The sequence below is a fragment of the Ziziphus jujuba genome, chromosome 1 (assembly GCF_031755915.1).
Source record: "Ziziphus jujuba cultivar Dongzao chromosome 1, ASM3175591v1".
NCBI classification, from domain to species: domain Eukaryota; kingdom Viridiplantae; phylum Streptophyta; class Magnoliopsida; order Rosales; family Rhamnaceae; genus Ziziphus; species Ziziphus jujuba.
Genome location: NC_083379.1, coordinates 15,113,346 through 15,132,843, shown reverse-complemented (window position 1 = coordinate 15,132,843; position 19,498 = coordinate 15,113,346). Strand labels below are relative to the sequence as shown.

The 19,498-nt window shown below is 28.3% G+C and overlaps 1 protein-coding gene across 2 annotated transcripts; it reads left to right on the top strand.

The window, feature by feature from the left end:
- Window positions 1-13,675: 13,675 nt before the first annotated feature.
- LOC107419078 (GCN5-related N-acetyltransferase 7, chloroplastic) lies at window positions 13,676-19,026 on the top strand. 2 transcript variants are annotated; one of them, XM_016027807.4, is made up of 5 exons: window positions 13,678-14,042; window positions 14,540-14,695; window positions 15,381-15,476; window positions 17,534-17,654; window positions 18,589-19,026. In XM_016027807.4, the coding sequence occupies exons 1-5, from the start codon at window positions 13,743-13,745 to the stop codon at window positions 18,756-18,758; spliced, it is 843 nt and encodes a 280-aa protein (XP_015883293.3). In that variant the 5' UTR covers window positions 13,678-13,742; the 3' UTR covers window positions 18,759-19,026. The 2 variants fall into 2 exon arrangements, with proteins under 2 accessions (XP_015883297.3, XP_015883293.3); XM_016027811.4 differs by lacking the exon at window positions 15,381-15,476 and having other exon boundaries at window positions 13,676-14,042.
- Window positions 19,027-19,498: the final 472 nt, after the last annotated feature.

The window sequence follows — 19,498 nt, the reverse complement described above, 5'->3', positions numbered from 1 at the left end:
TAATCTTATATAAATATAATTAAATTTTTAATATCAAAATTAATGTTATAATTTTTTTAAATATTTATAAATATTTATATTCTAGTAAATATTTAAAAATTTAAAATTATATTTTTTAATTATAAAATTTTAAAAAAGTTTATTTATGAATTTTAATAGATTTTGGTAGACATTATAAGTTATTAAGTTTTATAAATTTTCATGAACTTTTATGAAACCTACCCAACTACAAAAGATTTTATAAACTTTATATTTATAAATTTTACTAAACCTTTATAGAGTTAAGAAAGACTGTTATTGATATAAGCCAAAAAAAAAAAAGAAAGAAAGAAAGAAAGAAAGACTTCTATCCACTTTCATTTTTAAATGATTTGATAGAATTTTTTTATCAATAATTATTTTTTTACAATAAATAAATAAATTACATTAAAAAGGAAAATTTATGTACAAAAACCAGCATAAATTTATAACGATTGTAAAAGGTATTATGAGTGACATCATGACATAACAACACTAAATCAAGACCCAAATATATATATATATATATGGAAAAATTTTCCACTGTAATTTTCATTCATGTGGGATAGACAAGACCCCAAAAAAAAAAAAAAAAAAAAAAAAGATGAATGTGATCATCAAAGATAGGGAGAGGGATAGATTGAAAAATATTATGTAATTAATTTTAATAGATGTTATTTTAAAAAGTCTTCAAAAGTTTGCAAAAATTTTAAAGATGAAGGGTGAAGAAATTTTAAATAAAATATATTCTTTTTAATTTAAAAATTTATAAAAGTTTATGAATTAAAAAAGTCTATAAAAATATTTGTATATATTTAACTTTTATAGACTTTAAAAGTCTTTAATTGAATATTTTATGATTCTTAATGAATTTTTAAAAGTTTTTTAACATATACATAGAATATCTCAATACATTTAAACTTTTCAAATAATAAAAATTTTGTAAAATTTTGTAAAATCATAAATACACCTTCTATAGAATTTTAGTATGCCTTTAATCTCATAACAGGTGATTTTAAATCTAACCATCTTAAAATGATTGAAAAACTAATAAATGAATATATGATGTTAAAATCATCGAGCCATCCTACTATAATCCTCACTATATATATATATATATATATATATATATATATATATATATATATATATATATAATTATGATCTAATTAGGATATTTTAATTTTGTAAATATATGATACAGTTCAAATCAATAAGGATAAATAGGTCATTTTTACTTTAGCGTGAATTTTTTACACTGTAGCTAGATTTTATAAAATCAGAATATCCTAATTGGATAACTATTCTATATATATATATATATATATATATTTGTTCTGTAATACAATAAATACCAAAATATTTACCAAATAACATGTGTTAAGATATTATTAATTAACGTATTTATATAATCTCAATATGAATAAGTGAACCATTAAATGGAAAGATAAATTAAAAAAAAAATAGTCACTTAAATATTATCACATAATTTACCATGTTATTCAATCAACAAATTTTATGAATATTTTGATAAATTTAGTATTATTAATATTTATTTTCACAATACAGATAAAAGTTTTCAATATCAAAAGCGTTAATTTTAACTTTGTCATTAAGTAATTGAGGATTGGATGGTATTTGTTTTTAAAAGGAAGATTTTGTCATCAAGGAATCCTGTGAGAATTTCAAAATTATCATCAATCATTAATGTTATTTTGACTATTTTAAAAGATAGGATATTTATCTTTAAATATATATATATATATATATATATATATGTATAGACTTAGTCTTTTATTATTTCAGTTTAATAATATTATGAATAAAAATACCTAAAGATCAATAAATTAAGTCCAATTAAACAAATTCAACACTTTTTTTTTCTTTTTTATATTAACAAATTCAACAGTTATAGTCAGATACCCTACAAAAATATTATGATATTGTCTTCATATGGAAATTTATTGTGTATATGTATAATCAATGAAGATTTTATTTTGAATTTATTATGTTTTCAAGTGAAAGTTAATATGATTAATTAGTAATATTGAATGTTCTCAGATTTCATTTTATCAACGGAGGGAGTGGTTATTACCAAAAATAAAAACAAACACAAAAAAAAAAAAGGGGTGGGGAGTGGTGACAACATATAATATATCTACATATTATTCATACCATGAGTCCATGACCATCTTATGGTACCTAACAATTATAATATGAGAGACCATTTTTGTACCAAAAAACCCTTATAGTACAAGTTTGATCGGATTTGGTCAAGTGAATCATATATGGATTTCAGATCAACTTTTTTTATGATCAAGATCTTGTTTTGATTGATGTACCATTGTGCAGAACTTGTTAATATGAATTTATAAATTGATAGCATATCAACTTCTGAGTTATGGTTAAAAAATTATGATTCTGAAAAATTTTAAACATCAATATTATATCAGCGTCCAAACCAGTTTTAAATTTTCATTTGATAGTGATCAAAGGCCCTATATAAATATTGAAGAGAGTGTCCAACAGTAAACAAAATCCAAAATATCCATTTTATCCCCAAAACACCTAAAACCATCATAGACCCGAGAGAATCCAACCGGGTTAGTCGGTTTTGACCTTTTTAACCACCGTAAATCTACATGTGCCATACAAGGAGGAAGCCTACTCGACAATTGTTGCAGTCATAGAATTTCACGACAATCTTCCATCAGACACATTATGATTTGCAGTTCAAAACCAGTGGCAACATCGATCCATTTTCCAGTGGGTTGGTCGGATTTCAAGATGAACCATACACCTACCCCTTGAATCCATTTTGAGCTTCCATTTGCTAAGATTCCTTATCGTTTGAGAGATCCATTAACAAAAAATTTAGTTGAAACTTTTGAAAAGTTTTCTACCATTGGTGAAGATAAGCATACCAACATATTTTTCATCTTTTGAACTTTTTCATTGATATAAATTTTATGAATTTTGGACATTATTTGACAATATTGTTTTTCGGATTAATTAGTTAAATATTAGATAAATTTGGACTGTGTTTAGACAAAATTAAAATTAGATTAGTATAATTAGATATTAATAGGATAAATTGGAATATTCAATTTTGCAAAATTGGGTTTCATGTGAGAAACTCCAATTTTGGATACTAGATCCTAAAGATTCAGGACATAATTGGACCATCGATGTCAAATTTATGTGATTTTATAATTGTATAAATTATTTTAAGACATTAGTATACATCAATGTCTTTTGTTTAATTGTTGAAACCTAATAAATATTTATTATAATATAGGTCTCGTACTGGGCCTAGAAGCAACTCTATAAAGGAGTAGGGGTAGGCATTAGTAGTATATGTGAATGGTTATATTTTTAAATAGTTTTAGGCATGCGAATATAATATATATGTAGTTTGGATATCATATATATATATATATATGATTTGATCTAAATGTTTATTTTATGCATATAAGTAGACCTGGCAATTTGGATCATGACACGGCGACACGACTCGAAAACGACACGGAATAAATGAGTTTGGGTTTATTATAAATGGGTTCGGGTCATAATCGGGTCAACCCGTTTAACACGATTATTAATCGTGTCATTTTCGGGTTAACCTGTTTAACTCGAAATTGACCCGTTACGACCCATTTATTAATCGTGTCATTTTCGGGTTGACCTGTTTAACACGATTATATACCTATTACAACCCATTTAAATTTAATTTTAAATTAATATTTTATCACTAATATAATATTTAATAACTAAAAAATATTATAAATTAAAAATTTTATAAAAATAATTTTCTATTACTAATTTTTTAAAAACAAAAAATACATCTTTAATAAAACAAAAACATAAAAATAAAAAAAATTTCGGGTTAATAGGTTAATTTTCGGGTTAACGGGTTAATAGTTTAGTTTTCGGGTTAATAGGTCAATTTCAGGTTAACGGGTTAATAGGTCAACACGACCCGTTAAAATAATCGTGTTAAACGGGTCGTGTCGTGTTGACCTGTTTATAAACAGGTCGGGTTAGTGTTTTAGGTACCTGACACGATTAATAAATGGGTCGTGTTCGGGTTAGGCATTTTTGACCCGATTATTAAACGGGTTGACACGAACACGACCCACCAACCCGAATTGCCAGGTATACATATAAGCATATTGCTTTTCACGTAAATATGTTATCATTTTTTATAAATTTTGATAAAATTTTGAATGGTTTCAAATCCTAATAAATTCATAATGAACTTATGAATATTGATATTAAAATATTTTGGTAATTAAATTGATATTTTACTCTTTTTGAAGATAATTGATTTAAGAAAGTAGATTGAAAATTATATATATTTTAAGCATGTTTAAGTATTTTATATTTTTAAGTACTTAAAATAGTTTATAGTAATATCTATTTCATTGTTGCTATTATATTTTAGCATAAAATAGTGATTAGAAAATTTTGAAATACTTAAATAAACGGTTGAATTTAAATATTAAATTATGTTTTATGGTACAATATTATTTGGAAAAGTAGGAAAATATGATATTGAAAAAATCAGTTTATGAATATTGTACTGTTATTTTTATTTGGTATACCATATAATATTAGTTTCCCTATTTAGTATTATATTATAGTAAGCATATTTGTCATGATACCTATAATACGCTAAGGGTTGTCGAATAGTTTCATCCGGCAAGTTAATTATTGTCAGAATATTTTTTTATACATTAAGGATTTTGAGGTGAGTGTATCCTACAAGTTTGCATTGCCATGATACCTTTAGAACGCTAAGGATTGTGACGTGGGTTTATCCCATATATTCCTTATTCTCTTATTGTCCAGTAGTATTCCAAAATATCGTGCATCAGTTAACAATAATAGATATATTGTATGGTACATTATTTATATTACTGAGTATATCATCGGTTTTTTAATATTTATAATTTTATTGTACTTTTCATAATTATTTTATGAAATTATGTTTATATTATTTTATATTCGAAATTTATGTCATGATTGATCCATTTTATCATATTTTTAATGGATATTAATTTTTATTATTTAAGTATCGATTTTATGATATTAATTTGAGGTACAAATTGAGTTTTGCAAAATATATTTTAAACGGGAAACCTTTCTAAAAAGTAAACGAGATGTCTTGAGAAAAATATTTATATAAATAAAATATTATTTTTCTATTATGTTATATCATTTACTGAGATATATTTTTCTTACATTTTTTTTTTGTTTTTAAATTCCTTCTCTTAGGTCTAGACAATTAGCAGATAATCTAACTTGCACATAATTTGTCATTTCATTTTTTTCTATAGTCGCAACAATATTTATCATTCCTTGTTTATATTTATCTTTCTATATTTATTTCACATCAATTGTATTATTTAATTTTTCAAATAATTTTAAAATGTTCTGAACTAATTATTGGATACTGGAGTGTGATCGACACACATATGTGCATTAATGACTTGTAGTATAACAGGTTGTAGATGTTGACTATAATCATGAAATTACATGATGTTGTAGTTCTATTTTTATACGTTGGAGTATTATTAGATATTTGCATGTATTGTTTGTTGATGATTAGATAATGTTTCGTGATATTCTTTAAAAATTGTCCAATAAAACTTTACAAAAACACTCAAGTCCTAGGAGGATTTTTAAGGCTGGTTGTATTAATTTTTAATTATTTTATAATTTTAACGTTTGTTCTCCTTCTTTGTTAAAATCATAGGCTACAAATATATTTTTATGAATGAAAAGTGAAAATTAATAAACTATCACATTAAACAAGATGGTACCAGTCATGTAGAGCGTATAATACATGGTAGTTTCTAAAAGAGTAGTCATATGATTCTCAAAATGAAAACAAATTGGGAAATACTGCTTCCTGCATATGCAAATATCTATATATACATATATATCAAATCATGTACGTGAATATGTGCCTTTCATTTCCATGGCATTTTACGTTGAGATGATTTATAACAGGATTCTCTTTGGCTTTCATTTCAGGAATTTTCTGTAGACTCTATTATACGTTAATGAATTTCAAAAAAAAGAAAAAAAATAATAAAATAAGGCAACGCATCCCATACTGACATTATTGAGTGTACAGCATTTTGTGGATTAGACAAACAAAGTTGATAAATGATGTGACCACCCAAGACATTATATGCTAATAAGGTCAAGTTCTTAGCTTTTGGATGGCTACCAGACCAAGTTTTGGATGGCTAGGCCCCTTCTTTTTTTTTTTTTTTTTTTTTTTTTTTTTTTTTTGGCTAAATGGCTAGGCCCCTTCTTTAATTTGTACATATATATATATATATATATATATATATATGTGTGTTTTTTTTTTTTGGTTCTTTTTCACATGGGGATGGACAAATTCGAATTCGAAATATTTATATCCTATAATTATTTTGCCAACTATCGCTGCAAAAAGCTATGCATACCTAACCTTATTATATATGCCTAGCTATCTATCGTGGCTTTTTTTTTTTTTTTGGCTGTAATATAGCTATCGTGGCTAGCCATATTACAACTGCACCGAAGCCGCAATCAATTTAAAACCTATTATGGCCCCCTTTCAAATTTCGATTGAAATGTTGGACCGGAAAAAATCTGCATTTGAAGAAATTATTGACTATAGGTTAGGCTGCAGCCTTTTGGTATTAGGTCTTGTTCATAATGTGTTTCTTATAAGTGCACATTATGAATATGTATTTACATTTTGGCAATTAAGAGGTTCACTTCTTTTTTTTTTAAGCTAAAAAATAATGAATGGGGATATCACAAATAAACTTGGAAAAATACTATATAATACGAATTCGTATAATAATTTATAAATTTAGATTTACGATATTGAATTAGATTCATACTAATATTATCTTATAAGATCAATTAAAAAAATAAATAATAATAAATAAAATTCGTTGAAATTGTTAGATTCATTAGATCTGTTAATATGAGATATTTTTGTAATTTTATATGATATAATAATTTTATCTTAAAATTAATTTTATATGAGAATTTAAATAATAATGTGTTGTTCTAGATTTATTATTTTTTAATAGTTATATTGGACTTTAAATGTTGGTTTGGTTTTTAATTTTTGAATATTTAAATTGTTAATGCCTGTTTCTTATATACTACGGATGTTTCATGTGGATTTATTTTGTACTATTTTATATTGATAATTATTAATGCATGTGAAAATTTAGTATATGGATTTTATTTATTTATTTATTTTTTTGAGATGTTTAGATTATCAATAAACATGTCCATTTAAAAAAAAATGTTTCTTTATATCATTATGGTATATAATCAAAATTTAAAATATATGCTTAATAAGTTAAGGATTGTGTGATGGATTATATGAAAATTTAATAAATATATTCGGATTTATATATTTTAATATGAAACCTAATGGATCATGTTGGAATTAAAAAATTTGACATAATCAGGACATCACATGATATGTTGCCAAGCCTAATGAAAAGTCCTATTTGCTTTTTTTTGAGTGCTTATTTATATTTGATTTTAATCATAGTTATTCTTTTTTCTAATTTATTGCATGGTCAAGATTAAGCTACATTATTAAATATCACACAAATGACTAACAAAAATTTTGTATCAAAACCTTCACTCAAATTTTCCAATTTTTTCCACCGCACTGCTACCCTTTATCTTAAATCATTTTTTTTTCTTTTCACACAATAATTGCCAAATAGAAGAACTTGGACATATATATGGATGGAGTCTACGATGGATGAGTGCATATATATCAAACAGGTTCACCAGTCATGCATGGTCTTCTCTTTCTCAGATATTTTATTTTATTAATTATTGACAATTATATGTATACAGACAAACAAAAGAATGAGAGAAAAATCTGAAGAAGGAGATGATGGAAATGTCATAGCTTGTCTTTGAGCCATATATATGCAATATAATAAGAGTGGAAAGAGGACTACTACTAACCTACCAAATTGTTGAGAACTTGAGGAGGTCCAAGTTTGGTGAGAAATCAGGAATGGAAACTGGTCCTGCCGGCAAGGATTTTTTGAAAAAAAAGAAAAAAAATGGAGAATTTGATGGAGAAGAAATAAGAGTAGCAGTTTGATGAAGAGAACTGAATAGTTTGTGTGTAAATTTTGATGTGGGTTTTCATCAAATTCAATTCTATTGCACATGAATAGAGTCATGAATTTTGATGATGTAGCTTTACACTTAACCATTAGATTGAATGAATTAAAATATAAATAACTAGATTAAACCAAACATAAACAAACATCTAAAAAAGCGAGCAAAAGGATCCTTTCCTCATTAGCATGCCAAAGACTGCTTTCTTTACCCCCTATTTTCAAAATTTATTCAAATCCGCCAAACTTTCTATCACAAATCCAAGAGTCAAAACCAACTCCGCCTATTATTTTTTAATTATGCTTTTCCAAGCAAAATCTACAACATCCCATTATAATATCTATGGAGAAAATGCCTATTTTTATTCACCAACCCAAAAAAAAAAAAAAAAAAAAATGCCTATTTTGCAATTTGACCATCTTATTTGCTAATTATAGCTCTTTGGAAAATGACAAAAGATGGTCTACCAGTTTTTGATGAAGTTGAAAGATTCATGGAGATTAGAAGCACCATTTATCCTTTTCGGCAAGACTTGTGATAAAGACCTGACACGTTTATTTTTTAAATGTAATTTTGCCAAGGCTATATGGTTTGATCCTCCTGGGAGTTAGTGGGATGAAATTAATGGAGACTCCATACTGTATTTTCCTTGAGCTTATTTTCTATCCTCATAGACTATTTGCTATTGTCATAACTTTATTCTGTTTGCTTCAAAAACTACAACGGGAAAATTTTGTATTTTGCTTCAAAAACTACACAGTATGACTTCCCTTATGAAGCAGAACTTCAAGCTCTGTATTGGGCTTCTGGTTATGCAGATGACAAAGGATGGAACCTCATTGAATGGTCCTCTGATGCAGCCATGGTGGTAAAAGAAATAGCCGACCAATCAGCCCCTCCTCTCAGCTGGTTTACCTATTCTGAGATGTTAGAGATACGTGCGAGATTCCAAAATTTTAAGTGGTCTATAAAATGGAATGCTAGATCTGCCAACGGTGTTGCTGACTCATTAGCAAAGAAAGCCTTATATGGTTCTTCTGTTTTTTATTTTAGTTGTAATGTAGATGTCTTGCCCAGAGATATTTTAAGCTTGTGTGCTCTTGAATGTCTGAGCAAGAATGGCAGTTTGTAATCCCCTTTCCTGGGGCTCTTTTGTGCTTTATGCAAGGTTCTATTTCACCAAAAAAAAATTATTCTGTTTGCTGTTTTGACCATGGATCCGATTTGAGACAGTGTAGAAATTCATATTCTTTTGATAAAGATTTAATGGCAATGCCATTGGGCGTTTAGCATCGGGATGCTCTTAAAAGAGATTTTTTGGAATCCAAAGTAGATATGATGTAAGTTAGATAGTCTACTCAAGTCAAGAAAACTCATGACCCTATGATTAGGGCCCCCTCGTCCTTAGGGTTTGGTTAAAATCAATGGAAATGCTGCATTATTCACCGAAAGGAAAAGTTAATGCCGCTGAATATTCTTCTCTGAGAGTGGTGGCTTGCAATAGTAATGGAACAATTATTGACCTTTGGAATTGCAACAAGTTTGTTACTGATATTGAGGTTGCCAAAGTTATGGCAATTCAACTTGCTCTTCATATTTATTATCACAAAAAAAAAAAAAAAAAAATCACCCAAAAAAAAAAAAATTGCTCTTCATCATGCAAAAAAAGAAGATGCTTGGATTCTTATCATCTATAAAAGCGATGCTCAATTGGTGATAAACTATATATATATATATATATATGTGGAGAAATTGCCATCTTCGTTGGGAAAGCCTAAGTTTTATTAAAAGCATAAATGAACTAGACTTGCTCTTATTCTTGTTGTTTTAGTTGGGCGCCTAAATCTACAAACACTGTCCATGAACTAGGCTCAGTACGGATTGGAATTCGAAAACTAATGGTAGAGTTGATTTTGAGTCTACTACTAGGGCTCAGTAAAGATTGGATTCTAAAACTAATGGTAGAGTTGATTTTGAGTCTATGACTAGCAAAATTTATCTCTTGTATTCTTCAGGATCTTCATTATAACATTTGATTTTTTTTTTCTTTTTATTTTATCCCAGCCATTCTTTTTAAGCCTGTCCTTCCTTTGGTTTTAATGAAATCAATTTTTTTAATTCCAAAAATTAAATAGCATTCTACAATGATCTACATCATTTAAGGGGTTGGAATATGATTAAGCTTAGTTTGATAATGCTTAAATTCTAAAAGAATAAGCTGTAATTGTACTAAAAAAAAGAATCATTTTCTACCATGCTGAAAAAAAAGATCAATAAAATATTTGGTAATTTATATTAATAAAAGTGTTGTAAGTGGTAAGAGTTACAAATAAATGTTTAGTAATTTATTAAATTAAATTGTTGTAAATTTTATAATTGCTAAAATGGATATTATGTATATAATATTTTTTTAAAAAAAATAATTTATATGTAGTTTTTAATTTTATGATACTTTTTATATTAAAATTAAATAATATATAATAAATTGGAAAAAGCGTTAGCTTAAAATTATGATTTTTGATTTTTTTTTTTGGGTCCAAATCTCAATTTTAGAATAAAATATCTATCAGCCAAAAAATTATTATTGAAAGATTATTTGTTCATATATATATATATATATATATATGTATATTATTTATTATATATTAGAAGAGTTAATTCAAATTAGATTTGGTTTTGATTTGAGTATGATTGTTTGATAGGATGAAAATAAATATAATGTGGCATTATATTAATTAATTAATGACATTTTAGAGATTTAAATTTACATGCCCTTAAGATTTGATTCTTTTAGAATTAGATTTTTCAAATCATCTTCAGACATAATTCTAGAAGCTGTTATGTAACATTTCTTAAATAAGTAGTCCTCCTGTACTTTATCAAACGTCTAAATAGCCAAAAATTATTTCATAATTGATTCTAGTGCTATCAAAATCAATACTAAATGAAGCTTAAGACCTCATTCTAGAAGCTACTATACAACACTTCTCAATATAATCAATCTTACTGTACTTTTATCAAATATCTAAGTTGTCTAAAATTCTTTCATAATTGATTTTAAAACTACCAGAATCAATACAAAATAAAGCCTAAAATCTCATTCTAGAAGCTGTTATGTAATACTTGTTAAATAATTAATCCTATTATACTTTTTACCGAACACCTAAGCTATTAAAGATTTTTCATAATTGATTCCAAAACTACATGAATCAATATCAAACAAAGCCTTAATACCCTCTAGTTGAGAAAGTCGTTCTTTTGGGGCTTGTTTGGCACATGGGTCCGGGATTGAGATTGGGTTCAGCATTGCTAACTCATGTTTTGGGTTTATCTATTCAACTATTGTAACCCGCTTTTGACATGGATTATTTAGTCTTGTTTACAAGTTTGCAAATAAATAAATAAATAAAAGTCAAATCCTTATTTTTTTTTTAATTTCATTTTTTATTTGTTGTTTTTCTTTTCTTTTACTATATTTCTTTCCTTTTATATTATTTTTTTATCTTAATTATTTTTTTGGTACAGTTTTTAGTTTTAGTTTTAGATTTTTTTTCCCCTTCTTTCTTTCATTTTTTTTTTCATTTCTTTTTTCTTATCTTTGTTTTTTTCCTCTAAATTATTCTTTTTCTTTTTTTCGCTTTATATTTATTTTTTCTCCTCTTTCAATTTATTTTTTTGTTTATATTTGCTTCTTCATCATCCTTGTATAAATGTTTGCATTGTTGTTTTTTCGCAATATAACAATTATATATGGATTTTTTTTTTCTGTGTAGTATATACAATTTTGATAATTAATGTTAATAGTATAATAATTTAATAAGATAAAGTTTTTAAAAATTATTAAATAAAAGACATATAATTTAAATAGTTTTACACAATTAATAAAACAAATATATTATATGAAAATTATATTTATTTTATTAATTATATATATACATATAAGTTCAGATTGATATCAAATTCAAGATTGAATTAATTCTAATTATATCTTATTATAGCCTAATCTTAATCTAAAATATAGTTCAATCTTGTTCTATATAGCAACTAAACTTTCCATCCTACAGGCAATTTAGGTAGTTTCAATTATTGTGTTTTGGTCTGATTAAAATTTCTGGTTTTTGTTGGCTAGCAGCATCAATATTAAAATACAATTTGTTGTTTTAAAATCTAATGTCAACAATTTGTATTTTAATAACAAAAAAAACAATTGAATTAGAATGCAACAACTTTAAATTAATTGAAAAATTAAATTGCAATATTTAAAATTTGAAAGGCACAAATACAACCTTTCCAAATTGGAAGGCTCTAAATTTCAAATAACCCAAGATTCTTTTTTTGAATAAGAAATTATATTAATAGGAAAGCACATATGCATCTTACTTTAGGCAAGTAATGAGACATACAGATTTAACCATGTTAAAAAACCATTCACCATGCTAAGAGACCCTCCACTTCCCTTATTATTATTATTTTTATTGTTTACAATAATTTCTTGTAATTTTTTTTTTTTTGATTTGATGTTTCAAAGCTAAAAACTTTGAAAGATTTATTCGATGCCTTTTTTTTTTCCTTTTTACTATGTTGTAGAAGTATATAAATTTTGAATATGACGGTGGGAATGGTTTTTAATTGAAAAGGCAGAAACCAATAATTATATAGTTGCTTTCTATTTTTATTTTTTTTTGTGTGAATTGTTTCTTTAAAAAAAAAAAAAAAAAAAAAACTCTGGCATGTTATGGTTGTAATAGTTCCATACAATTCCCTTTGAATTTCGATCTTACAACTTAATAAGTAGAGATATAAAAAACTTACCTTTTAAATGCTGCTTTTATCTGTATTTTGTTTGGGAAAAATATCAATTTTGAATATAACGAAATGAAAAATAAAAAATAAAAAAAAATACCCTGACCAAGTTACAGTTATAACAATTCTCTAAAATTCTCCTTGTATTTCGATCTCACAATCCAATAAGTATAAATGTGAAAGGTTTACTTTCTAGATGCTGCTTTATCTGTATTTTGTTTTGAAAATATATAAATTTTGAATATGGAGGTGAGATGGTTTTATTTTATTTTATTTTACTTTTTTTACACCATGAAATGGTTTTTAATTGAAAAGGAAGAAACGAATAAATATATGGTTTGCTTTTTACTTCTTTTTCTGTTTCTTTCTTTTTTTTGGACAATATTTCTATTTCTTATTAAAATAGTTGGTATGTTGAAGAAATTTGGTCAAAGGTAAATTTAAATTTTTATAAAAAAAAAGGTGAATTTTAATTTGTATTATATATAAAATGCTTAAGTTAAAAAAATAAAAAATATATTCGGGAGTGGAAATCATAGATTCTTTCTATTAAAAAAAAAAAAGAAAAAGAAAAAAAGAAAAATTCTCTTTGCTGGAGCCTGAAAAAATAAAAAAATAAAAAGCGACAAAAAAAAAGAGAACAGTATTGCATATAACGGATATGTAAGCAAAGCTGAGGTAGTGAACGTGGAGATAAATTGCATTGCAGCCAATTAAAATTTAAAAAAAAAAAAGAAAAAAAAAAGGGAAAAATGGCGTTGGTGTCTTCTCCTCCTTGTTCGCCTCGTCCTCCCCCAAATCGCAGCTTCTACAGCACCGCCATGGCCACCCAATCCTCTTCCTTCGCCGGCTCTCTCCGGCGACCCATTCGCCATTGCCGGCTTCCAATCACCGCCTCCCACCTCTGCACTCATAGCCACACATTCCCTTCCACATTCGACCGGTCTTTGGTTACCATCGACGAGGCTTTCTCCGACGACCAGCTTTGGGCCGCCGCTTGTCTCCGCGTCCGCTCATTCTATCACTTCCAGCCCAACTCGTTTGGTGTCCAAGTTAGTCTTTTGGTTTTAACTTTCATGTTTGTTTCTCATTCGATATTCACTTTTCCTTTTGTTGTTTGGCTTTCGAGAAAAAAATTACTAACGAGGGATTATATGGATAAATGTGCGGAGATATCAATAATAACTCCTTGAATTGATTTCTGGGTTTTGTCGATTTGTGCTTTTACAAGTATAAAACTCAGAAAAGTTGGAGAAATTTGGTGGAAAGAATCCAGATTACTTGGAAAACGAGTCATTTTTATCAGTAATACCCTGATTGTATATATGTTAATTTTAGAGGTTATGGCTGGTTGGATAATTACAATTCAGGTTATATCCAAGTTCTTCTGAATTTTGGGCATGTTAAAACATTTTCTTCTTCCTAATGCATTTTCATATATGTAAAATATGTGTTTGCATTCTAGTTGAATTTTTTGAATTCTTTAATTTTCGTAGAAGAAAAACTTATATTATACTGATGATTATTTTTCCTCATCAAGTTTTATTAGGATCACAAAAGATACTTGGCTGAGCGTGAGTTTGAAGCATTAAAAGAACGTGTTGCAGGTAAAAGGACGGGCTTTAGAAGAGTTTCTTGCATAAATGCCACTGTTCCACTGTCACATACATCAAAGCTTTCGGATGAATTATCTGCTGAATGTAAGGTTTGTTAGCTTTCTTTGTTTGTTATGATAAAATATAAAATAAAAAAAAATAAAAAAAATTCGACTTTTAGTATTTTCTTTGGCTTATTGGTGGGTGGACCTTTAATGTTCAAGCCGGTCTTTAATACTTGAATGTGCTATTTTGCCTTCTTGTCACTTAAGCCGTATATTGAGGATACCGAGTCACAGTTCAACCTGAAATGGATTGAAGCTTGGTTGATTTGGCTTTAGTTGAGTGATAGTGAGTTCAGTTTTTGTGATTTCGCTTAGCAACGCAACAAGCTTCTGAGTTCAGTGTTCTTGCCCAAAAAAAAAAAAAAAAAAAAAAACAATGCTTTGATACTTAATGGCAATAGGGAAAAGAAAACTTCATGCCTTCGCTTTCATTCCATTTGCATTGTTTTAATAATTTTTACCTAGTTATCATGAAAAGGTAGAAAAATTTCTAAAAGGGAGTGCCATAGTAATACCCTTTGTCTACGAATTTCACAAAGATCCATAGGCACCATCTTCCATGAAAAGGGATACTATTAGACAGCTAAGCTCTTATGCTTGGGTTTGTTTTCTTTATCATGGCTTTTTCAGTTTTCTTAGACTCTTAGTTATCATCTATGTTCTCATAAGATAATTTCACTTCTTGTTCTGCTTGTAGATTTATCCAACTTCTTCATTTATTCTTCTGTAGTTTTTAAGCAATGGAGAGGATCGAGTAGTAGTTGGGACCCTTGACCTTAACCAATGTTTGAGACTTCCAGACGAGATAACAGGAAGGAAACCTGAGGTATCAGTCTCAGATTGTATGATAATATAGATTGTTTGAATCTCGTTGATGCCTATATGGTTCTTCTCTAAAGGTCACATTTTTATGTTTTGCTATATTTCATTTGAAGGAAATAACAAATCAGAAACATTTGCTCAAAAAAAAAAAAAGTAAAAAAAGAAAAATCAGAATCTGAACTTAGAAACTTAGGCTGTATTTATAGATTGTTTTAACATTTTCATACTATGATTAGGCCTTTTTTTTCATTATTTATTTTCAACATTGAAACTTAAGCTTTGAGGGCTAGTTGTCCAGTATCATGTATGTATTATTCTGGCAATTGAGATTGAATGGCCTGGCTAAATATGCCTGCATGGTTCTAGATTAATGGACATGATACTTTACATGATGAATTCTGTTTGAAAATTATAGTTATTTTTCCTTATTACAAATTAATTGGGAAAGTAAAGAACAAAAACATGGAAAGAGAGAAATTTAAGGTTGTTGCTAATCATGAATTGATGATATTGATCATAGTCTGTCATGGAGAATGCAGGTGTGTGCTTTAGTTATTGTGAATATTGAAAAAGATTCGATTTTTTTTTTTTTTTTTTGTATTCTTTTCTTTCTGATTATTTATTAAACAATTATATATATCAATACCTACACCTTATCTCCCTACCCACTTTTTTGTGAATGTAAACCAATTTGAATATCTGTTGCATTGGTTGTTAAAATTTTCTTTTTCAGGACAAGTTTTGTAGTTAAGTTTCTTTGTTTTGCTTTTATACATACTCATTTATCTACAACTATTATATATATCTATTCTTCCCGTTACTATATCCAGTGGGGCAATTGGCACATACTGTAGTAAGCTGAAATTGCAAGGTTCTTAATGAGATGCTAGTCAGTTATCATGGAACTTTTGGGAACAAAATGGTTTATGCTTATAAATGGAGTGTAACAGTTGGATAATTTGAGGGGTGAAGCAGGTTTTGCTCTAGCAAATAGCTGTACAAGTCTTACATATCTTATGTTTTGTTCCAGTTGGTTTTTCATTAGTATATAGCCCAGTATACTTGGTATGTACTTGGACAGTTAGTTTCCCATTGAGTGTGTTTAATGTCATTGCCCAGAGGGTGGCAGGAGTGATTTTTCAAGTCAAGCCTAATTCCCACCCTTCTGTATGCCCTATGTTGTTGGTCGAAATTTTTACACATGATAAGTGATACGAAGGAGCTTTCCAGACTAATCTCAATTATATTTAGATGGATTAGTTTTCGTTTAAGGTATGGCTAGCCTATTGGTAAAGGACAAACCAAACTCATAAACCCATACCCTTAAAAACAAATTTATAGTTAAAATGTGGCTGGGAACCACCAGCAAGAGTATTTTACATTCTTTCCTCATTAATTTGAGGTCTTGACTTTTCAACTGGAGAATGTTTCAAATGAAAAACATTAGAATGTGGATATGCAACGAACTTTCTACCAAGTTATGACAGAACTGAAGGAATAATTTCTTCAAGCTGCTGGTTGGTGTACACTACTGGCTGTGGCTATTTTCAATTTATTTAATGGTTATCAGATCTGAAAACTTCCTAAAAAGGATGACGGCTGAATATGGACTTTTCATTTGTAAATTTCATTGTTTTCCCCCATAAACTACATTTATAATATCCTTTTTAGTTCTCTGGTATACAGTATATGCTGCTGTTTTCTTTTTAGATGATGGATCATGGATATATTATATCTGGCGTGCCAAATTACTCTAAGATCGATAAAATACGATTCTCTCTTAATCTCACTGGAGAAATCAAATTTAATTGTGAGATACACTGCAGTGGAACTTCAATGCATGAATTTCTTTATGAACATGAAACATCAATTTCTGCTTCAGTTATCCATCTAAATAATAAACTCTAATATGTATTGGTATAAGGTAAAAGGTGCAGGTGCAGGTGCTGGTTCTGTATGCTTTATAATCACTCTTCTTGTCTACCTTTAAACATAATTTTACTTGGCAGTTGTACCTTTACATTTGTGTAGTTGAGTCATCTTTGGAGTTTATTTCAACAGGGAATTGGAGCTGATTTTGCTCGGGCATACCTGAGCAATGTATGTGTTGCTGCAGAACTACAAAGAAATGGGTTGGGTTATGCACTTATTGCAAAGTCAAAGTCAGTTGCTCAAGAATGGGGTAAGAAATTCATCTCTGCTACATTTGTAAGTTATCATTTATTATGTGTTTTTTTCCCCTTTCTGTCTCTTTTCTTTCTTTCTTTCTAGTAAATAAAACACCCGGAAAACAAAGTAGTAACGAAAAGGGAACAATAAAGAAGGTGGAAGAAAGTATGAAAATTAAAAATAATTGGTTTAATGTTAGTAATTGCTATGAAAAGGAGAGACGTGGCTTTGTTGAAAAATAATTGCTTAACGTGGCCATAAAGTTTCAAGGACTGTTGAGGAAATCTCCAATCTATTTTCATGAAAACAGAAAAACTGGTTGTTCTATGTTGTCTGATAACATTCAATATTATTTTATCTTTTGATATGGAGATGTGAAAATGGGGTCTGATTATTGCTTTGACAATTACTGTCTCATTCTATCATTCTCATATGCTAATATGTATCCTACAATAATAGAAACACATGTGACCAATTTGTTTCTTGGGGAGATGTAAAATTTAAATCAGAATTTGTAAGATCTATTGCTTGGAATTGACCAATCTGACAAAGGCTTAGTGAATTCCTTCTCCAGAGGAAGGTGCACTATCTGGATACCTTTCTTTATCTTTCTTTATCTTGGGCTTTGACAGCGAGTCAGCGGCTATGCTGCCTAATTTTCTTTTCTTGGAAGAGGACTGTTACAATGCTCTCTCTCTCTCTCTCTCTCTCTCTCTCTCTCTCTCTCTCTCTCACACACACACACACACGCACGCTCACATGCGCACACACATGCCTGAACTTGAAATCTAAAGTTGTCTCATAAGTTTTCTTGTGTTTCCTTCGTTTCTCACATTAAAATCTCAATTTTGTTTTTGCCTCCCATTGGTTGCATGGCTTTCAACTTCAATTATTGAAATAGGATCAGCTTTTTGATCCTTGAACTGGGTTTTGTGGAATATTTTCAGGTATAAGTGATCTATATGTGCATGTAGCTATTGACAATGAGCCAGCAAAGAATTTGTACATGAAGAGTGGTTTCATTTATGAAAACGATGAACCTGCATGGCAAGCCAGGTTTCTGGATCGACCAAGGAGGATTCTTCTATGGACCGGTCTACCTGGTGTGCAACTATAGCCTTTATGTTTCATTATGAAGTTATTTTTACCATGTGGCATAATTCAATCCAATTTATTGTTCTCCTTGAAACGCTCTAGCGTCAGTTAGATGCATAGCATACAATATACATGTTCATAGTATGTCAAACAGATGCTTTTTATGTTTATTAAAAAATGATGAGACAAAATGTCTGCATATTTGGTCAGAAGATAGCATTGGAATGTAAACTTCAGAATTTCATTGTAATTATTTGATTGGATAATGGACAACAATGCACATTTCTTCCTGACACATTCTTATTCCCCAGTTCCATTCCATTTCTTGGCAGCTGTTTTTGTGTCTGACTGTCTTTTTTTTTTTTTTTTTTGGTGGAAGAACAAGAGTTAGTATTTAAACAATCTTCCCTTTTTCTGATTTTGATTTTCGGATTTACTGGATGAATAACAATAAATTATTAACATTTTTACTTTTTGTGTTTTTCTTCTTTCCCAATATTGGAGGTATAAGGATTCAAATTTGAAGTCATTGTTCGAGCAAATAGTGGATTTAGCAATGGGCTATTCTTGAGTCCTATGCTTTCTTACAATCATTGCCAAATAGCAAGTTTATTGAAGTGTCAACACCATAAAGAAAAGCAAGTTTGATACATTTCTTTTTTTTCCAACCAAAGTGAGATAGATAAGAATATGGAATGGGTTCGGTTGCTGGTAACAGAAAAATACTTGTACAAACAAACATGTTTTTGAGGAATATGATGA